This window comes from Crinia signifera, chromosome 1 (genome assembly GCF_055691185.1).
Source record: "Crinia signifera chromosome 1, ASM5569118v1, whole genome shotgun sequence".
NCBI classification, from domain to species: domain Eukaryota; kingdom Metazoa; phylum Chordata; class Amphibia; order Anura; family Myobatrachidae; genus Crinia; species Crinia signifera.
In genome coordinates this window covers 40,381,520-40,398,663 of record NC_139217.1, presented here as the reverse complement: position 1 = coordinate 40,398,663, position 17,144 = coordinate 40,381,520, and the positions used below count along the sequence as shown (strand labels likewise).

The 17,144-nt window shown below is 47.2% G+C and overlaps 1 protein-coding gene across 1 annotated transcript in view; it reads right to left on the bottom strand.

The window, feature by feature from the left end:
* Positions 1-259: 259 nt before the first annotated feature.
* Positions 260-17,144, bottom strand: part of ZNF638 (zinc finger protein 638) — a 31,107-nt gene continuing 14,222 nt past the window's right edge. Inside the window, 18 exon segments of the mRNA XM_083186021.1 lie at positions 260-1,162; positions 1,961-2,079; positions 2,716-2,826; positions 3,529-3,687; positions 4,530-5,382; positions 7,918-7,983; positions 8,549-9,965; positions 10,241-10,278; positions 10,387-10,512; positions 10,801-10,938; positions 11,675-11,716; positions 11,824-11,955; positions 12,146-12,274; positions 12,361-12,413; positions 15,053-15,103; positions 16,000-16,058; positions 16,163-16,194; positions 16,328-16,456. Of these exon segments, the coding sequence (XP_083042147.1) occupies positions 1,124-1,162; positions 1,961-2,079; positions 2,716-2,826; positions 3,529-3,687; positions 4,530-5,382; positions 7,918-7,983; positions 8,549-9,965; positions 10,241-10,278; positions 10,387-10,512; positions 10,801-10,938; positions 11,675-11,716; positions 11,824-11,955; positions 12,146-12,274; positions 12,361-12,413; positions 15,053-15,103; positions 16,000-16,058; positions 16,163-16,194; positions 16,328-16,456 (3,693 nt within the window). The 3' untranslated portion in view covers positions 260-1,123.

Here is a 17,144-nt window from a genome sequence, read left to right as displayed (position 1 = left end):
CAAACAAGGAGCAAGATGGCAGCTCCTATGTCCATTGTCTCTTGGTATCTGTCTAGTCTTTACAATTCTACACAATTAAGCCACATATTACAGCCAATCACATTCCATCCAATTTCATGACAAGCTAGGAGTACACCATTATGTGAAGGTATTTTATTCTGACCGGTCTTCCCGCACCCCTCTCCTGTGTTTATGGATGAAGCTGTGTGAGGGGGAGGAGTCCCACAGCAGAATGTCTGCTACAAATCACAAAGCAGAGTTTTCAACACTTTTAGTTTATTTATAAATGCACTTAGCTGTTACAGGTTTTCTTTCTGCACAGTAATTGCAAGAGGCTTATACACAATAATGCCAACATAACGGGTGTGTAAAGCTTGAACTGGTAAAACCAAAATAAACCTAAAACAAGCAAGAACAAAAAAAAGCCGTATGTAATGGTAACTGCATTGTAACTAAGGCGAGAAGCTCTCCCAGCACTGACTACGCCGTCACTAGCGCTGCGGAGCTCAAACAAAATACTTCATGTGCAGTTATCTATTTAAAAACTTAAAGACCAAAAATTCCTACAGTATTTTCCACCAAAATACATCTTTGTAGTAACATATAGGACACGTAACCGCTGTGTAGAACGCAGCGGATGGAGGCGCGATGCTGCGGATCTCCATCACAGGGAGACGCACAATGTGTGTGAGACAGGTGCTTGCACGGAGATCACTTCCTGACAAAATAATAAGGCCGGGAGACTAGGTGTAGATTTACTAAAGCATCTAAAATGGACAACTGGTTGCCCATAGCAACCAGACCTTGGCCATCATTTCTTTATTGCATCCTAGAAAACGAGACCAAATCTGATTGGTTGCTAAAGGTCAACGCCACCGCTTGCCCATTTCAGAAACGTCAGTAAAACCTAGATCCCCTTCTGGCTGCTGAAACCCCCCCAACATTGGGGGCAATGTGACAAATGTGAAAGACTACCCATATAAAAAGGACTATTAAATTATTTATTCATGTCTACATAGAACGCTTTTTACATCATAAACATCTGTACTGAAAGCAGTAACTGACAAATGGAAAATAAAATGTACACAATGGACCCTCAGCGTCACGCCGCGCTCCCCGGTGCTCAGGATGCAGATGTTCCTTTCTCCTGCGCCAGGTGTTTCTAGGGAGAAATGAAGGGGATTAGTCAGACCCTCAGGAGAATCCCAAAACGTGCTAACCAATACGGGACACGGATGATGGGAATAGGTCACTCAACACTGTACAACGAGGTCCTCTACCTAATAACATTCCCTACTACCAGTCCAGTGTGTTTTTCTTGTTTTGTTTTTAGGGAGCGGTGCCCACTGGGAGAGTAATTTCTGGGGAGCGCTCCCTAAAAAAAACCCACAACTGTAATCCCCGTGTCTGGGCAGCGCCTCTGAATACTCCATCAGCTGCTGCCTGCCCCGGGCAACCCGGCTGTGTGCAGCGTGACGTTACAAGGTGGCGCCGCACAGAGCTGGGGGAAGAAGGCAGGGCCGGGCAGCGGCTGAAGCGCTGATCTCAGAGGTGCAGGCACTTCTGAGAAATTCCCGGCTTTGCCAGTCTGCGCACTGGAGCATAACCCGGAAAATTGTGCCACTGAAGGGGTTAACGGGCACAAACAAAAAGCATCATCTTTCCTGGCATTCATACTTCTATAGAAAGAAGCTATTTACAATGTCCAATGTTAAAAAATGTACTGATCGTACCAATTCCTATGCTCATGCACCCATCTAGATGGCCCCTCCGCACCACAAGCAGAAGCCTTTCCGTTGCCAAACATTCGCTTATACCCCTCTCTAAGGGAGAGGTGTAGGAGAGGAAGCAAGGCTGCCAAGACCGTTCAACACGAACAGCACAGAATACAGCACAGTGCCATCTAGAGGCCAAATAGTAGTAAAACTGCAAAGTGTTACCAATATAGTATGTTTAGTACCTCAACCGCTTGGTAATGTCGCAAACTTTTGCAATGCTTCAGCTTGGAGGCATCATCCATGTAGAAAAGTGAGCACAGTTCACAGAAATATCCCGTTTTCGGAACAAGGAATTCCATACCTGCAAAATAAAATAGAACGGCTTTAAATCGTGCTAGACAAACACTAGATTCCTGCTAAGAACCATCTCCCAGACAGAAGAACGTCAGAACACCTGACCCCGCTCACAGGAAAAGAGTCACTGCACATTTAATAGATCGTATTTCATACGTGAGGTTTACTCAGAGGCGACACCATCCTAAGGGCTATTTCAAACGCTCTAGCTCCTGGCGGGCGGCGAAACCCCGCACGGCCAAGAAGCCGTGCCGCACTCAGGAGTTTAGAATGGTGGTGATGGCCACAGCCCGGCAGCCTTCCAGCGGTGGGATCCGGCTGCAACCGGCCCGTGGCCGTCCCGTGTGATTGGACACAATTGTGTCCATTAACAACTACGGTGAGCGTGTTGAAATAGCCCTTAGTGTGCTTTAGCTCGCCAACCTCTGTCAGGATATGCTGGGACATGTAGTTCCACAACAGGAGAGCCGCAAGTCAAAAAATACGCAGCAGGTAAAGAACCACAAGCAGTGTTGGTGAATGAGCCGAACAGCTGCGGATTCGCCATGATATTATAATCCACAACCAGACAGCGTATAACCGATTTAGCGCCGATACACAGTCTCAGCAATGTCAGTAAATAGTCCTTTAGGCGCCTTCTCACCTATTGGGACACTGGCGTTAAAAGGGGACAGTTTAGTTTTCGCCGTATCAGGAGTTGTCCCTTTCTTCTTCTTCGCTGGCGTTTCAGAAGAAGTTTTAGATTTCCCATCTCCTGAAACAAAATTGGAGGAGAATGAAACGCTGTGTTGCCAAGAGAGCCCACATACGCAATCTGAAGCTTTATAGTTTAATTGCTCAAAGAAAGCCGTTATCTGAAAAGCCAATGATGTGTGGGGCTGCAGTGACCCTGGACCACAGACAAAAGGTACCATGTCCGGACAGGAATTGATCACTAATTTATGTGCAGAAAAATTCCTGTGTACAGGACAATGTATTCATACAGAAATGGGTCACATTTTCCTTAAAAGTATCTGGTGAATGTAGAGACTGTGGGTTGAATGTTGAACACTACGTGAATCAGAAGCATATTTACAAAAAATGACAACAGGGGAAAAATAAAAGTACAGGCGCTGGGACATTAGCTCATCCCAAATTCGCGAAAGGAAACGATCGGGTTTTCTTTTGGGTCCGATTCCAGGTGCACAACTACATCACTACAGACTGGGAAGCTGCGGTCAGTCCAATGTATCGGAGAACAATCACAAGGTCCCTTTCCAGCCAGTTATCCCAAATATTGAACAATGGTCTAGCAATAAGGATTATGAATCTCTCGCTCTCTATAGAGATATGTATCTATATACACCTCGATCTCAGCATTAACAGGGGCAGGGTGTGAATGATGCAGGAACATATAAATAAATGTACAGTGAAGATAAATACTAGAGGGTGAAAGCTGATCTAGCAGTTACATTACCAGAGACAGGTTTCTCTGCGGTGGGAGAGGCGCTGTCCTCAACTTTTCCTGCTGGGACCTGGTTGCCTTTGGTCTTCGGGGTGGTCTGCTGGGACGATGGTTTGTCCCCTTCAGTGGGAAGAGGCCGTTTCCGTGGCCTTCCCCTCCGCGGAGTTGGGGCTATTAAAAAAGAATGACAAAAGAAATAAACATCAATAAAAACACAACTCCTAAATTTAGTAGAGCTAACAACGCATAAATGTTACATGGTATCAGGCTGCAAGTAATGTCTGAATGGAGGGGACACCTCCCATACATGGATTATAACAAGCAGTGTTGGCTAATGATCTGCTGGTAAATTATGGCAACACCCCTGCATAATCCATTCACCCAGTGAGCAGACAGTCCCAGCTCCAGACTGTCAGGAGCCGGATGTGTGAGCACAAGGTGAAAGGTGTTGCAATGCCTGTTCCCTATACCTGTGACATGAAAATACTTGTCTGCTTTACAGAACAAGGCGACATTTTAGGGACAGTATCTGGAATGAACCCCTGTGAGCTTTCCCCGGAAGAGGAGAGCAGTATTACCACTATTCGGGGTCTTCAAATAGTGCAATGAACCGCTGTAACGGATTCCCTATACCGGTGGAAGCTGAAAGCAAGGGGTGGTGACATTTGGGTGTATTCAATGCTATGACAGCGAGCAGTGGCAATAGCTGGCTGTCATAGTATTCAACTGCCTCCCCTTCACTCGCCATTTCTACCTCGCTGGTTCTTTTCAGCGAGGTTGAAACCGGCGAGTGTGGCCATCAAAACAGCAGGGATCGCCACAAAATGCAACGGACTCGTTGCATTTATGGCACACCTTGCTGTTCCTTGACGAAAAATAAGGTATCCTCGAAATAAAAAACCCCCTCACCGCTGAATTTAATACACCCCATTGTGTTACTGGACATGTTCAAAGGATTGAGTATACCCCTGATTTACAAGCTGACTGGCCTGCTATGCACATATTTTACAGACCTGGTGAGATACTTGGCTCCGTGGATTTGATGCTGGTTTTATTATTGGTGCCACTAGTTTTCGACTCAATTTTCAACACCGTTTCTTCCTCCTCTTCTCCCACTTCATCCACTGTAAGGAAGCGGTTTTCTATGTCCGCTAAGAACTCATCGTCCTCCTCTTTTACCTCGTCCAGGGTGAGGAGGTGCGCTTTTGTGCGGTCATCCTGGCTGGAAACTGCCTTAGGGACCTCTAAATCTACAGGTACACCTTCTACTGAAGGCTCTCCAATGAGGTCCTCTACTTTGAGCTCATTGTCCTGGAGTAGCTGGGTGGCCACATCCAATGGCTCAGCAGGAGAAGCCTGCTCCTCGTCTTCACCACTGACCTCGTCAAGCGTCACAAGCTGATCTTTGGTCAAGATATCCGGTAGGGATGAAGAATGGAGCCTTGTGGTAGACTCCTGGGCTTCTTCCTCATCGCTTATTTCATCTAAGGTCATTAACATCTGGGCATCTTTCCCTCTGCGGTGTGCACCACCCTTTGCATGGACTTTATGTATCGTTACAATAGAAGGAGATGTTGGGTCGGGAGTACACTCTGACACCATGCTCTCTTCCTCATCACCAACTTCATCTAATGTGACAAAGGAGAGTTCCTGCTCGGCTATGCTCATCACTCTGGATTTTTTGGTGTCTGAGTGAACAGGTTCATTTTCTTTCCTTTTCCCTTTTCTGGGTGTACCGGTCGCCTCTGAGGGATTTTCCTCCCCCTCCAGCCGGCTCTTTGAGTCCCCGTGCTCCTCTACAATTTCATCAACCGTAACAAACTCATCCAGATTGAATGGAAAAGATTCATCATCATCCTCCTCCTCCTACAAAGGAAATCACGTTTATTACCAGATATATAAATATCTATCACTGGGGCAGATGTATTAAGCTTGGTGAAGAGAGAAAGTAGAAGGTGATACCGCACCAGCCAATCAACTCTTAACTGTAATTTTTCAAACACAGCTGATTGGCTGGTGCGTTATCTCCTTCCACTTTCTCTTCACCAGGCTTAATACATCTGCCCATATGTTCCCTACCACATGTACACACATTCATTCTAGAGTTAATTTTGCTGGGAGCCAATTAACCCACCATTTTTTTTTGATTGTGGAAGGAAACTGGAGCACCCGGGGGGGAACCTACCCAAGTATGGGGAGAACATACAAACTCCACACAGTTAATGCCATGGTGGGAATCAAACCCATGTGCCGTGCTGCCCAAGTTAGCAGGGACGCCTCGCTAGACCCACAATCTGCACAATTCTGACCAGGTGCAGAGCCAAAAAACTTTATGGGCGTAAAAGCTACACCCAAGAATTCTAGCATCTGTAATTCATCTACATCTGGTGTGAGGGGAAACATTTTGATAGGTCAAGGGTCATTGAAACACACTTCTATTTGTAAAACTTCACAACCTTAACCTTTCATAGATTAGGGTCCAGCAGGTCTAGAAAACCAAATCCAACAGCTGGAGATATAATCGGTAATTTAAGCATCTCATTATGCCTCCCCTCTATACGTGCAAATCTCCGCCCCATCTCTTTATGCCTCCCTTCTATATGTGTGAATCTCCGCCCCATCTCATTATGCCTCCCTCTATATGTGCGAATCTCCGCCCCATCTCATTATGCCTCCCCTCTATACGTACGAATCTCCGCCCCATCTCTTTATGCCTCCCTCTATACGTGCGAATCTCCGCCCCATCTCTTTATGCCTCCCTCTATACGTGCGAATCTCCGCCCCATCTCTTTATGCCTCCCTCTATACGTGCGAATCTCCGCCCCATCTCTATGCCTCCCTTCTATACGTGCGAATCTCCGCCCCATCTCTTTATGTTTCCCTCTATATGTGCGAATCTCCGCCCCATCTCTTTATGCCTCCCTCTATATGTGCGAATCTCCGCCCCATCTCATTATGCCTCCCTCTATACGTGCGAATCTCCACCCCATCTCATTATGCCTCCCCTCTATACGTGCGAATCTCCGCCCCATCTCTTTATGCCTCCTATATGTGCGAATCTCCGCCCCATCTCTTTATGCCTCCCTCTATATGTGCGAATCTCCGCCCCATCTCTTTATGCCTCCCTCTATATGTGCGAATCTCCGCCCCATCTCTTTATGCCTCCCTCTATATGTGCGAATCTCCGCCCCATCTCCTTATGCCTCCCTTCTATACGTGCGAATCTCAGCCCCATCTCATTATGCCTCCCCTCTATACGTGCGAATCTCCACCCCATCTCATGCCTCCCCTCTATACGTGCGAATCTCCGCCCCATCTCATTATGCCTCCCTCTATATGTACGAATCTCCGCCCCATCTCTTTATGCCTCCCTTCTATACGTGCGAATCTCCGCCCCATCTCTTTATGCCTCCCTTCTATACCTGCGAATCTCCGCCCCATCTCTATGCCTCCCTTCTATACGTGCGAATCTCCGCCCCATCTCTTTATGCCTCCCTCTATATGTGCGAATCTCCGCCCCATCTCTTTATGCCTCCCTCTATATGTGCGAATCTCCGCCCCATCTCTTTATGCCTCCCTTCTATACGTACAAATATCTGCCCCATCTCATTATGCCTCCCCTCTATACGTGCGAATCTCCGCCCCATCTCTTTATGTTTCCCTCTATATGTGCGAATCTCCGCCCCATCTTTTTATGCCTCCCTCTATATGTGCGAATCTCCACCCCATCTCTTTATGCCTCCCTTCTATATGTGCGAATCTCCACCCCATCTCTTTATGCCTCCCCTCTATACGTACGAATATCCGCCCCATCTTTTTATGCCTCCCTCTATATGTGCGAATCTCCACCCCATCTCTTTATGCCTCCCTTCTATATGTGCGAATCTCCACCCCATCTCTTTATGCCTCCCCTCTATACGTACAAATATCCGCCCCATCTCATTATGCCTCCCTCTATATGTGCGAATCTCAGACCCATCTCATTATGCCTCCCTCTATATGTGCGAATCTCAGACCCATCTCATTATGCCTCCCCTCTATACGTGCGAATCTCAGACCCATCTCATTATGCCTCCCTCTATACGTGCGAATCTCAGACCCATCTCATTATGCCTCCCTCTATATGTGCGAATCTCAGACCCATCTCATTATGACTCCCCTCTATATGTGTGCACATATCTCTGCCCCTGTATATGATAAATGCAGACAGCATTCTCCCTGCACGCAAAACCACCCCGCAGAACCTGGTATTTTGTCCTCTCATAAGTTTTGCTCAGGTGCAAAATCAACAGGTTCTCCATTATATTTGCTCATAATCCTATACGAACACTTATTAACACAGCTACCTTTTACGGGGTCCCAGGTCACCATCTCAAATCACCTGCCTCCCCATCCACTCACCTCTTTAGATCTTAGGCACCGAGTACTGCTGGTCTTGGAGCTTCGCGTGTACCGGGATGATGAACTCTACAGAGAGGAAATACTAAGTGAAACACACAGAATCCACCTACATGGCAGCCTCTACAAAACAAGATACGCGAGAGGGAGAGAAAATTTTCACGAGGCTTGAAAGAGTTGCAATAAGACAGACCGGAGACACAGAAGACAGACAAGACACAGCCAACTGACTCAAAAAGCAGGTGATCGTACATAGCTGCCTCTGACCTAACTGGTAACAGATCCGGACACCGAGAGTTCAGCAGAAACACCCAGATCACACAGCTTGCACTATTAGTATTGCACTCTTGCCATCACATAGACAGTGTGTGCATTAGATATTTCCCTATATGATCTAGCACAGTATTAATGCCAAAATTCTAATCGAATTCAAGAGGAGAGAGTAGCCCAGAAGTCAGTCACATGAACTGAAGCTTCTTTTACATACATCACTACACTTTTGGAATAGAAATGTTCTACACCACCATCTAGTGGCCATGAACTGAATGGCAGCTTCTCCTTTCCCCATCACCAGAAAAGATTAAACATCCCATCATTTTAACAGTATGCATGTTCGAGAGATGATCATACTCACGTTTCCTTTTGATCGGTCATCCTTCCTTGTGTTTGTCCTGGCATCTCTTTCTCGCGACCTGGACTTAAAGTCTCTGTCCTGAGATGAGACATGTTTGCCATTATTTTTCTTCAGCGAACTGACTGTCCTGGATTTAGGATTACCGGAAGCGCTGTCTGTCGGGCTGGACCGGTTACTACTGGATCTTGGATTGTCGTGTCCAGAATGCCCCTTCTCTCCAGAAGACCTCTTTCTGCTGTCTCCTGTTTTCCCACCAGATTTCTGGCTCTCCACGGAGAGCGTGACAGAGATTTCTCCCTTCTGTGGGTTGTATTTTGCAGTCCTGGTGAGCGAAATGCCGCTGCTTGTCACAGATACATGTTCTGATTCTTTACCAGCCTCAGTTGCTCGGCTGACTGGTTCATCTGCGCTTTTTGTTTGTGCTGGTTGCTTGGACTTCTCCTCGCTAGAACTACGAATAATAATGGACTCAGACTTAGTTTCCTTGGTGTTTTTCTCCTCTGCCTTGGTTGCGGTGCCCTCCACCTTTGCGGCAGGCTTGTCAGTACTGCTGGCATCAGCCTCTCCCTTTTCGGGGGACTTGGTAGATAGTGCGGATACATTGTCCCTGGGTTGCTCTGTAACACTGTTGTTCTGTGGTTTATTCTCGGCATCTTCAGATACTATGGCCAAGACATTCTCAGGTTTTAGCTCTAGGGCGGACTTGTCCGATGGCTCGGATAACACATCGTTGGAGGCTACAGTGGACTCTTGGTCTATGGGCTCTGTGTCGTCGTGCATGTCTTCATTATGGTCTTCATCTGACTCCTCGGTCTCTTCAGATGGAACTTCTGCTGGCTGGTGCACACTGACACTGGGCGTGACTGGGTTTGAGTTTAGGAATGGTGGATTTGGAACTTCACACTCCTCTTCATCCGACTCCACAGAGACCAGGACTTCTAACTCTTCCGGTAGCAAAGTCTGGGACACTGGACTAGGTTCCTCACATTGGACAACTGGTTCTGGATGGATATAGTTGGATGGCGATGAGTCGGGAGCTTCAGGAGCCTCTGCAGCTTCTTCTTCATAGTCCTCATCGTCTGTTGCTTGTACAGCAGAGTCTGAGGAGACCATATCGCAGGTTGACGCAGACTGTGTGGGTATAGTAAGACGTGTAGGAGACTCGTCTACAGTCCCAGGGACTTCTTTGGCCAGAGATCCACTGCCTGGCTTTTCACCTACGATATGTGGAGCTTCCGTCTTCTTATTTTGTCCTACTTCTATGTCCATCTCCGTCTGACTGATGGGTGAGCAGGGCAGAGATGACATATTCACCTTCCCCATAGAGACAGACACGCCCTTGTTGTCCGTTATCTGTGGATTGGCGTCCTCGGTAGTAGTTACCACTTCTGTCTCATCTTTGCCTTTGTTCTTCTGGCTGTTTGGTAATAAAGAACAAGTAATTACAGAATGTTCTCCATTCATTTCTCAGACCAAGACGTCTATGGCTCTATATGTGCTACTCCCTATGGGGTTATGGAGGCTGGTGCCCCAAAAAGACAGAAGAGAAACAATCTCTGGTCTCTTCCCGCAACTACTGAAGTGATTTGATCATTGAAATGCCGCCCTGATAGCTGCATTGTACCCAAAAAGGCCTTGTACCTAACCCCCCTCCCCCCCAGTACTTATAGCTGTATCGTTGTCATATATTACCTTGCTTTTTCTTCTTCCAGGTAAGTGATATATTCATTCTATATGAAAAAAAACACAAAACAAATATATTACACGTCTGTGAGGGTTGTGTAAATTGGCATAATATACATATAAAATGCTCTTTGTGCTGCAGCTGGTGATCTAACCTCGGCTAGTTTGGTCTTGGAAGGGATGGCGCACTGCACTCTGGTCTCCCCCACGCGACAAGGATACTTGGTCAGGAAGCTGTGCATGGCTTTTGCAGCTCTCACGGTCTGCATGTGCACGATTGCCTGCCGATGGAAAGACAAGAAAAGGAATTTATACAAACACGTTCCTGCAGCGGATGACGCCAGCAAGGTCAGACTTCAGCACTTGGCAGCAGGACACTGTGCTGTGCCCTTAACCTAATTACTGGGGGCAGATGTGTTCTTATAAGCAGATCAAAGAAAATGATCTATTTGAGAGTACAAAATCCACTCATCTAACCAGGCGTGGCAAGTTACAATAAGGAACTCGATGCACGTTCTATTGCCCTCTTATAGTCTGCGGGGAAATGCGGTACAAGAGACATCACTTGCCTTTCTTTTATTACTGAAAATGACGTAGTGTTCCACTTTCCCAAATCGGATGCCGATGCAGGCGATATCATACTCCGACACGTCCTTCTCAGGAAGACCATCGAGATACACAAACTTCTCGTAGATTGTCGGGGTGATCTGTAAGGGAAATTAGTTTACAAATACGGTTATGCATAAAGAAAACATTACAGAAGATAAAGTAGAACACAAGCGCTCAAACTCGGCCCGCAGTACCCCACACAGTGCATGTTTTGCAGGTCTCCACACAGAATCAAAAATTAAATAATTAGCTCCACCTGTGGATCTTTTCAAATGTATTCGTGAGTAACGAATGCACCTGTGCACCTACCGGGTGACCTGGAAAATGTGAACTGTGCGGGGTCCTAAGGACAGAGTTTGAGAACCACTGAACTAGAATTATCAATGCGACGTTGTAGCACACCCCATATGGACTATTGTACACACTGCGGTGCAGACCGGATGGCACCACACCAGACATCTAAAATCAACATTGACAGCTTACATGTCCTTTCACAGGGGCCAGTCACAGCCCAGCCGCCAGATCTATCCGCCGGAAAGGACGGCTGCCCCGTCCAAACAGGTCAGTGTGTGCACTGGGAGATGGGAGCCTTTCACACACACAGGTATTTTTCAAAACTATTAGTTGGGAATAAATGCACCAGAAAAAAAAAAAAAGTGCAATTCGCACCTGGGTAAAACCACAAATGAATCTGGCTCGCTAGGTTTTGTTTCCACAACAATAAAACCCAGATCTACGGTAACTATATTTTACTAGAATCTGTGGCCGACTACATGCAGTATAATCTCCCAAACGCTACCACAGACCCAAGACAATGCGGTCTGGATGGATTACCTTGTATGGAGTCTGTTCTATAATGTCTGCAAATATACGATCCTAGTGAGAGAGATGGGAGAGTCATTAGATGGGAGGAGAAACTTGGGGTACTGATCTTTTTCAGTCACATAAAAAAGGTGCAATGTTATTCGGCTGAAGCTGCTCACCTGGTCCTTCAAATCCTTGAATCTCGGACAAGAGGTTATACTTAGTAAGTTCCCACTGAGGTATGTGGAGAAGACGCCGTAAAACTTGATCATGGAATCCACAGAGTTTTTACTGCCCAACTCCATATATGCCTGCAATGACAAAGAGCACCTCGAATTTCACATATGGGACTGATAGGAAGGCACGCCTGCTCCCCCCACCATCCCTACAGAACTACAAATACCCGGCATATGATTTAGGTACAGGAGACCACACTACAAGCCTAACCAAGGATACATAAAGTCTTCAAATGAAAGCAGTTAGAAGACCAATGCGACTCACTTTCCGGTGGGTGGGGAGAATGAGAATGTCGTTTACACCACCGAATGGTTTGGCCAAGTTAGAGATTTCCTCCACGGTGTACTGCGTTTCAGGTAAGTTAGATATGAGAACGACGCATTTATCTGATTCCTGCAAAGAAAGTTTACATTAAAGAAATCTCCAGTATAATCCTTGTGGTGGGCAGTTGGCTTACGCAGAGGAGCATGGGAACGTACCTTCAGAGGGGGATCGGTAAGCTTATAGCGTTTAACAAAGCCAGGAGGAAGTTCTGAGAAAAGAAAACAAACTTTGAAGTTTGGTCACACCACCAGACTGCTTAACCAAATACTTTGCTCAACCCACAGGCACGCGTCTGAGGAGCACTTAGGGTAGTATTCAATGCCGCTCTCCGTGGCCGGCGAGAGGGTTAAACATCCTTGCTGTTTTACCCCCCTCGCCGGCAGCTCGCCCTATTCAACGTTACGGAGGAATCCTCGCTGTCATAGGACAGCGAGGATTCCCCCAAACAGCAAGACCCGCGGCTAATGCAGCGAACCCACTGGATTTAGCCACCGCATACGCAGAATCGGCCTTGCTCAAAAAAAACGGACTGAGGGGGAATTGGCGTATGAGGGGGGCGAGTTGAATATTGACAGAGCGAGCAGGGACAGTGAGCAGGAAGCCCTGCTCACTGTCACCGCTCGCCCACAGCATTGAATAGACCCCTTAGTCATTTTTATTAGACATATTAGCTAATGGGAGTCTACTCTATATACAGAAAATAGCTCCCAGGTATGCGACCTGTTCTCTCGCACACATCTCCTCTGTATACAGAGGAACTAGCTCCCAGACCAGTGACCTGTTCTCTCACACATATCTGCTCTGTATACACAGAAACTAGATCCCAGACCAGCGACCTGTTCTCCCTCACACATGCTCTGTGTACACAGGAACTAGCTCCCAGACCAGCGACCTGTTCTCCCTCACCCACACACATCTGCTCTGTATACACAGGAACTAGCTCCCAGACCAGCGACCTGTTTCCTCTCTCACATATCTGCTCTGCATACACAGGATCTAGCTCCCAGACCAGCAACCTGTTCTCGCTCTCTCTCACATCTGATCTGTATACAGAGGAACTAGCTCCGAGATCAGCAACCTGTTCTCGCTCTCTCATCTGCTGTATACAGAGGAACTAGCTCCCAGACCACCAAACTGTTCTCGCTCTCTCTCATCTGCTGTATACACAGGAACTAGCTCCCAGACCAGCAACCTGTTCTCCCTCACATCTGCTGTATATACAGGAACTAGATCCCAGACCAGCGACCAGTTCTCCCGCACACATCTGCTGTATACACAGGAACTAGATCCCAGACCAGCGACCAGTTCTCCCTCACACATCTGCTGTATACACAGGAACTAGCTCCCAGACCAGTGACCTGTTCTCCCTCACCCACACACACATCTGCTCTGTATACACAGGAACTAGCTCCCAGACCAGCGACCTGTTTCCTCTCTCACATATCTGCTCTGCATACACAGGATCTAGCTCCCAGACCAGCAACCTGTTCTCGCTCTCTCTCACATCTGATCTGTATACAGAGGAACTAGCTCCGAGATCAGCAACCTGTTCTCGCTCTCTCTCTCTCATCTGCTGTATACAGAGGAACTAGCTCCCAGACCACCAAACTGTTCTCGCTCTCTCTCATCTGCTGTATACACAGGAACTAGCTCCCAGACCAGCAACCTGTTCTCCCTCACATCTGCTGTATATACAGGAACTAGATCCCAGACCAGCGACCAGTTCTCCCGCACACATCTGCTGTATACACAGGAACTAGATCCCAGACCAGCGACCAGTTCTCCCTCACACATCTGCTGTATACACAGGAACTAGCTCCCAGACCAGCGACCTGTTCTCCCTCACCCACACACATCTGCTCTGTATACACAGGAACTAGCTCCCAGACCAGCGACCTGTTTCCTCTCTCACATATCTGCTCTGCATACACAGGATCTAGCTCCCAGACCAGCGACCAGTTCTCCCTCACACATCTGCTGTATACACAGGAACTAGCTCCCAGACCAGTGACCTGTTCTCCCTCACATCTGCTGTATACACAGGAACTAGCTCCCAGACCAGTGACCTGTTCTCCCTCACATCTGCTGTATACACAGGAACTAGCTCCCAGACCAGTGACCTGTTCGCTCTCATATCTGCTCTTTACACAGAGGAACTAGCTCCCAGACCAGCAACCTGTTCTCCCTCACACATCTGCTGTATACACAGGAACTAGCTCCCGGACCAGTGACCAGTTCTCTCTCATATCTGCCCTGTATACCAGGGGTGGGGAACCTTTCTTAGGACAAGGGCTGTTTGCATGGTTAAAAAAATCCTTTGGGGGGGCCCAGACTTACTAATTGTCCAGCTGCAGCAGCCGCCCCACAGTCCGGCGGCTGCTGCTGAATGGGACTATGGTCTTAGGCAGAGCCGATGGGCAGGCCACTAAGACCAGCTACGGGGACCGTTTACTGCCCACGGGCCAGAGGTTCCCCACCCCTGATGTATACAGAGGAACTAGCTCCCAGGTCAGCGACCTGTTCTCGCTCTCTCTAATCTGCTGTATACACCGGAACTAGCTCCCAGGATGGTTCAACAAAAGGATCTGCATAGAAGGGACCCACGGCCGACTAGACACTTGTAAATTCATGGTCCAATCCATCACATACAGATATGCCATCATACTTTGTTCCTGTAGTATGTAGCGTTTCATTGCACCCATGGTCCCCCCATTTGAAGTTGATAGATTGTGTGCATACACTCACTCACACTGTCCAACGCAATGAACACCGCAAAGCACTACACGCCGAGAGGACAAATCAGTAAAGTCCCCAGAAAACAAGCATCAGCCTAAATTCATACAATACCTTCATTATTATTATATGCCTCTTTCAAGGGTTTATCGTTGTCCTTTTTAGCTAAGAAAAGAAGATTTATACAGATATTAGATAAGAATCGTGTCTTCAGGATTATCTATACTGTTCTCACGCTGAGCCTATGATACAGGATATTGCAGGAACAACACGCGTCCTGGCTATGTGTGGAAAGGCAACAAGGGCTGTGTGACCTGGGACTGACACCAGATGCCAGGATTCTTGGGTGTAGCTTTTACACCCATAAAGTTTTGGCTCTGCACCTGGTCAGAATTGGGTAGATTGCGGGTCTAGTGAGGAGTCCCTGCTACTTCTGGCTAACTTGGGCCGCATGGCTCCAAGGTAATGGATTTGATTCCACAATGGGCCTAACTGGAGTTTGTATATTCTCCCCGTGCTTGCGTGGGTTTCCTCCGGGTACTCCGGCTTCCTCACACAATCCAAATATATACTGGTAGGTTAATTGGCTCCCAACAAAAATTAACCCTAGAATGTCTGTGTGCGCGTGTACATGTGTTAGGGAATATAGACTGTAAGCTCCACTAGGGCAGGGACTGATGTGAATGTTCAACTATTCTCTGTAACGCGCTGCGTAATATGTGTGCGCTATATAAGACACTGCTAATAAATAAAAAATACACCAACCCGCCTCAGACCAAGGGGTGTTACTGAAGTGGCATTTTACAACACCCAATGATTTGTGATGGGATTTAAAGCAGCAAATTGCCTTCCAACCCAAAAGGCCAAATTTTTTCTTTAATAGAGATGTTGTCACTTTAAGTCCTGCTGCAGAAATCATCAAAATAGCTGAATTTGTGAAATTGCAGCTCACTAAATAACCCCCAACATCTCAGTTACCTCCTCAACAGCCCACACTTGCTGAATAGCGCTAACCCCTTACACATTAGGGATATACAGTACAGGGTAAGGTGACAACGTACCTGTCTGAGAGGAGGCCGACGAGGAGGAGGAGGGGGGCTTAGCAGGAGTTACTGGAGCTCTGGGAACAGTAAAGGGATGTGTTACTTGACACAGGCATAATACAAAGCCAACTTACCAACACTGCTAAACAGTTACATCATTAACAACGCTGCCATCACTTACCTGACACTCTTAGTGTCCTTCGTCACTGGTTTCTGCGAAAGACAAAAAATAGTCACATTAGTGTAATCGCTACATATGACAAACAGTGCACCAAGTGTGGAGATGATGCCAGACCTTACACATCGCTGAAAGGTTTGCACCATTAGGTGGGACGTGCTCACTTACGTTTTGCCCAGCGAGAGCAAGGGTCACGCGCTGCTTATTAATCATTACCGGGGTGGTCTCGCTGAATTTGACCGCAGCTGTTGCGGCCTCCTTGAAGTTCGTTTCTATAAATGCCTTCAACATAAAACAGGAAGATGTAGAGTGTAAGGGCAGTTACAGGGATACAGCACATTCCTCCTATACAGTAGTCTGATGCCTACAAAAGCTGCTGCAATACCCGACATACGCAGGAACGGTGCCTGTACTATGTGAGGGGTATCAGAATATTCCTCCTAGTTACTATAAATCAGTGGTGTCAAACTCATGGCCCATCCAGCTGTTGTGGAACTACACGTCCCAGCGTTGCCCTGCCACAGTTTTAGCAATCCATTATTATCAAATCTGTGGCAGGGCACGCTGGGACGTGTAGTTCCACAACAGCTGGAGAGCCATGAGTTTGACACCACTGCTATAGAGGTTGCGGTACCAGTTGGGGGTGGGGTGTGCTGGTTGCGATTTGGCAGGTCCTTGCGGGTGAAAACCGGAGCCGACATATATAGGGGGGTGATTCAGGTTGGTTTTGCAAAAGTAAACTCCTTTAATGCACAAAACAATGCGCATTGCAGGTGGGGCAGATGTAACCTGTGCAGAGAGTTACATTTGGGTGGGGTTATTTTTTTCCCTGTGCAGGGTAAATACTGGCTGCTTTATTTTTACACTGCAATTTAGATTTCAGTTTGATTATACCCCACACAAATCTAACTCTCTCTGCACGTAACATCTGCCCCACCTGCAGTGCACATGGTTTTGCCCATTAAAGGAGTTTTCTTTTGCAAAC